Genomic DNA, 4,417 nt, shown 5'->3' with positions numbered 1-4,417 from the left:
GAGCATTTATACTGGACATGGCATGAGACCCAGAGTGAGATCTTTAATGATTTTCTTGAAAGATCTTGAAAGATCCCCAAGCTTTCTCCAATTGTGGCTAGATTTCCTCTTTCTTTCTTTAGAAAAATGGGGACTGCTACATTTAAAAAGGATCAAAAGAATGAAACTGGAAGAGTTTTTTTTTAGCGGAAGCAGAAGAGACAGAGGTTCTACTACAATCAAAGCACAGTCAGAGTGGGCCCTTACTGAAAGCATTTTGGAGCATGTTTGGAACCTATTTCCTTCTCAGCACTGTCTGCCTAGTTACCTGTGATGTCTTCTTGTTCTCCATCCCAAAGTTGCTGAGGTATGTGCACAATTTTAATGTATTTCTATCACATGTACAAGGCTGCCGTGTACATGAGCTCACAGAGATGCGTTTGCCAGCACCCACAGAGGTGGACACACAAACACTTGCCTTTTGAAATCTATTTCTGATGAAAAGAGCTGAATCACCATTTGTGCTAAGTCCATGGACAGTGGGGGAATGAAACAACAACCAACCACTCACTAAAGGTGTGCACTTTCTCCACTGCTGTATTCCAGCAGTGGAAGGGACAGGCTGCACTAAGCCTCTGACAGCTTAACCAGAACAGGAGTGAGTTATTTGATGGTCTAAATATCACATAATTTGCACAGGCTGTCAGCCACTTGCTGTAGTCTTACTAAAGAGCACAGCTGAGCATCTTCCACATCCTAAATAGCTTCTTTAGTCAGTTGACAATGCTTTGTGGATTGTGTTGGTACAACACAAACCTGCATTACAGTATATTTTCAGGGGCAAAATCACTCCTTAGTCATAAAGAGAAGTTCTGAAAATGCAAATGACTCCCTTAGATTATGTCTCCCAATTTGCATATTTCTGACAAATTAATCAAATTCAGGAGCCATCCTTCTCTGAAAATGAAGTCTCCCCTGAGAAGATGGTAAGAGTAGCTAAATGTCAGAAATCAGGATATTATAAGAGATAAGATGTGTAGCAGTTTTTCCAGCTCTTTTTGTTTACTGATAAACATCAGCCAGAGAAAATACAGAAAAATCCCTGGTATTTCATCAGTTCTACATGGATTCACCAAGGTTTTGTCCCTATCTTGCAGCCTTTTCCTGAAGTTCAGCAAAGATCAAGAAGCACCAAGCTGGCATGGTTATTTCTATGCCTTCACTATGTTCCTTTTGGCTTGTCTCCAGACTCTGTTTGAACAACGTTACATGTACATGTGTCTTGTTCTGGGGTTGAGACTGAAAACTGCAGTAACAGGGCTTGTGTACAGGAAGGTGAGTCTGTAGCTTTCTTTTCAGCCTTACATTAGTAGTTATTTTATTGTTTTTTAACAATAACATTTAACATTGTTTTTAACAATATCGGGGAGATGTTAATGGAAACTACTTTTAGGGTTTAATTCTGTGCTGTGTTCATCTCTGAACAGTATGTGGGAGATATTTTACTATTTATTTTTCAGATCTTACCTCTGAAGAAAAAGCCAAGAAAACAAAAGAGGAAAAAGCAACAAACACTCTCTTGTACTGTAGATTAGAGCTAGGGAACAGAGTAAATTCTCATCTTCAAGTGACAGTACATATTGCAGGCAACAGTGTGTGTTCAGTGCCTACGATTCAACATCCTGCTCCCTCTTTTTTTTTCTTTCTTTCTTTATACAGAAAATTGTTAAGATTTTCAGATGAAAATTGCTGTTTGATGATGCCTTTCCTTTCTTCTCTACCCCATCTAGATCCTAGTTATGTCACATGCATCAAGAAAAGCAGCAACAGTGGGTGAAATTACTAACCTGGTATCTGTTGATGTCCAAAAGCTAATGGATCTGGTTATCTATTTTAATGGCATCTGGCTTGCTCCTATTCGGATTATCATCTGCTTTGTTTTCTTGTGGCAGGTAAACTATGATGACAGTACTTTATCAATCCCTTTCTGCTATAGGTATCAAAGGAAAAAAGAGCTTTCTAAACTCTGCGTAGAGCTTTTTCACTCTGCATAAGCTGCAATTACAATCTTTTTCTTAGCTATGTAGCATTGTGGATTCACTTTCCTTTTTAGAAGATACTTTTATTGGTATAGAAGCTTATCCAGTCCTTCACTTCATCCTCTCACCTGTGTATGCAGCATCCAGTTTCTTTCAGGGAAAAAACTGCAAGTAGGGTTATTCTGAGCTGATTTATAAACGGCTTCAGATTTCCTTTGTCACCTCTCTTTTCAACCAAAATGTCATGGCCCAGTACAGGCTGAGAGTCCAGTTCCAGCTCTTCAGTATAGTTACAGAACATAAAGGGGAATGGTTCTGAAAGACAGATCAGTTAGACACTGTCTATGATACTCAGAAAGAGCACTGGGTAAATAGGTATCAAGGAGTTTAGCAAAATCCGAATTAGAAACAAAGGATGATAATCTAAAAGATCCTTTATACTGTAGGAATAGTTTGTTGAGGGCTTGGGTTTGTTTTTTAAACGAAACTTAGTGTTTCGGGTCACTTACTTACGCCAGCCACAAGATGTCGTGCTTTACACATCCGAGAAAAGATGGGAAAGAAAAGAGCTACTACTTGAATTGCCGGCGAGCTTCTGGCTTACTTTCAGCAGCAATCTAGTTCCTAAAAGGGAAGCAAATAAATCCAAGAGAGTGTGATGACAGGAGTTACCCTGCCTGGTGAGTTAACAATCCACAATGCTTAGGGAGCACAATTCCCAGGAAAGGCAAAGGCAAGATTAAAGCCTTAGCTGTGAGGGATGTTAGGCTTAAATTCAAATAAGAAGTAAGGTGAGCAAAGGGGGAATGGAAAAGTTGTTTCTAGCAATCACAAGAAGTCCTTCCTTTTTCTCTCTTGACAGCTTCTTGGGCCATCTGCCTTGACTTCGATTGCTGTATTCCTTTTTCTTTTGCCTCTCAATTTCATCATCACAAAGAAGAGGAGTCAGTTTCAGGTACGTTTTGCTTCATAAAAATGATTTATGGACTTCAGTCATGCTAGGATATTACTTGTAAATCTAAGTCAAAGGCTGCCATGCTCTTTCAGGAAGGGACCAGATGGAACCTAAGGCTACTAATGATTACAGTAGGCATACATGATGGGGAAAAAACAAGAAAACCCAACAAAATCCCCAAATAGTATTTTTCTGAATCCTATCACTAACATTCAGCAACAAATTATGGCTTAATATTTATTAGTTATGTTGATCATGACTGTCTGAAGGAGCACAGGAGGATTCAAAGTCTGCAAAGTTTATTGAAGTTTAGAGTAAGCTCTTGCATGTTCAGTCTTTAACCTTGGTTGCCCATCTTTTCTGTGAATTTTTTAATGTATCGCCAGTAAAAATAAAGCTCTGAAGATGAAAAAAAAAAAAGTATTTCCCAGCCTGGAAGATTCATAAGTGAAACAGGATACACAGCTCAACTGCATGGAAATATACTCAGAATTTGCAGGCAGGAATAAGGTATTTTTTCAGAGTAATCAACTGTTCAACATCCAACCTATTAAACTATAAAATTCAAACGTTTACTGCAGGAGACACTGATGAAACATAAAGATGAGCGAGCTAAACTCACCAATGCCATTCTCAGCGACATGAAAGTAATCAAACTGTATGGCTGGGAGAAAATCTTCATGGAGAAAGTGCTTGGTATCCGGAAAAAAGAACTTCAGGCCCTAAAAAGATCTCAGATTCTCTTCTCAGCATCTCTAGCTTCTTTCCATTCATCAACTTTCCTGGTGAGTGGCTCACCTTCCTACATAAAGCTCTTACTTCCATTTATCTTTGCACACCTGTCTGGACAGATTTTTCCTGTGGGACTGCTGAAGATAGTATCTGCCCAGAGGAGTTGGTGGTCTCTCAGGAGTTGTTGAGCCCGAGTGGAATCAGCCACATAGACATTTACACTGTTCTAACAGGACCATGGACGAGTCACCTAGGGTGGCAGTAGGCTCCAGGCAGACTGAGCTGGCTTTGCAAAAGAACCACCTGGCAGTCTCCAGTACGACAGGCTTCATGGCACAGTCAGTAGCTGCACAAAGCCACCCACTTTTGCACTTGCTGTTGCAGCTCAGCCATACATGTCTTCAACGGGAAATGGCTGTTCTCACCTTGCTGTGGCTGCTGTGACAAACATACCTTTGCTTGTAATATTTGCAGGACACAGATGGGCAATAACCTGGATTTAACTAAATGGGTTCCAGAGTCTTTAGAAAAGAGCCTGTCACTCTTGAACCCTTCTCTGTCTGAAGCGAACTGTTTGCTTTTCCTTTGTTCCCTTTCAGATTTCCTTTGTCATGTTTGCTGTGTACACCCTGGTGGATAACACGCATGTCCTGGATGCTGAGAAGGCCTTTGTATCTTTATCACTGATCAACATTCTCAACACTGCACACTC

The 4,417-nt window shown here is 40.2% G+C and overlaps 1 protein-coding gene across 1 annotated transcript in view; it reads left to right on the top strand.

The window, feature by feature from the left end:
• Window positions 1-263: 263 nt before the first annotated feature.
• The window catches only part of LOC104393774 (multidrug resistance-associated protein 6-like), an 18,447-nt gene continuing 14,293 nt past the window's right edge, over window positions 264-4,417 (top strand). Inside the window, exons 1-6 of the mRNA XM_010003294.1 lie at window positions 264-346; window positions 1,137-1,314; window positions 1,770-1,931; window positions 2,881-2,973; window positions 3,555-3,758; window positions 4,305-4,405. Coding sequence (XP_010001596.1) covers window positions 264-346; window positions 1,137-1,314; window positions 1,770-1,931; window positions 2,881-2,973; window positions 3,555-3,758; window positions 4,305-4,405 — 821 coding nt within the window. The remainder of the gene's footprint in view (window positions 347-1,136; window positions 1,315-1,769; window positions 1,932-2,880; window positions 2,974-3,554; window positions 3,759-4,304; window positions 4,406-4,417) is intronic.

This window comes from Chaetura pelagica, unplaced genomic scaffold (genome assembly GCF_000747805.2).
Source record: "Chaetura pelagica isolate M959 unplaced genomic scaffold, ChaPel_1.0 scaffold138, whole genome shotgun sequence".
Taxonomy (NCBI): domain Eukaryota; kingdom Metazoa; phylum Chordata; class Aves; order Apodiformes; family Apodidae; genus Chaetura; species Chaetura pelagica.
Note: the sequence above shows the minus strand (reverse complement) of the source record. Positions and strands in the feature narration are given on the sequence as shown.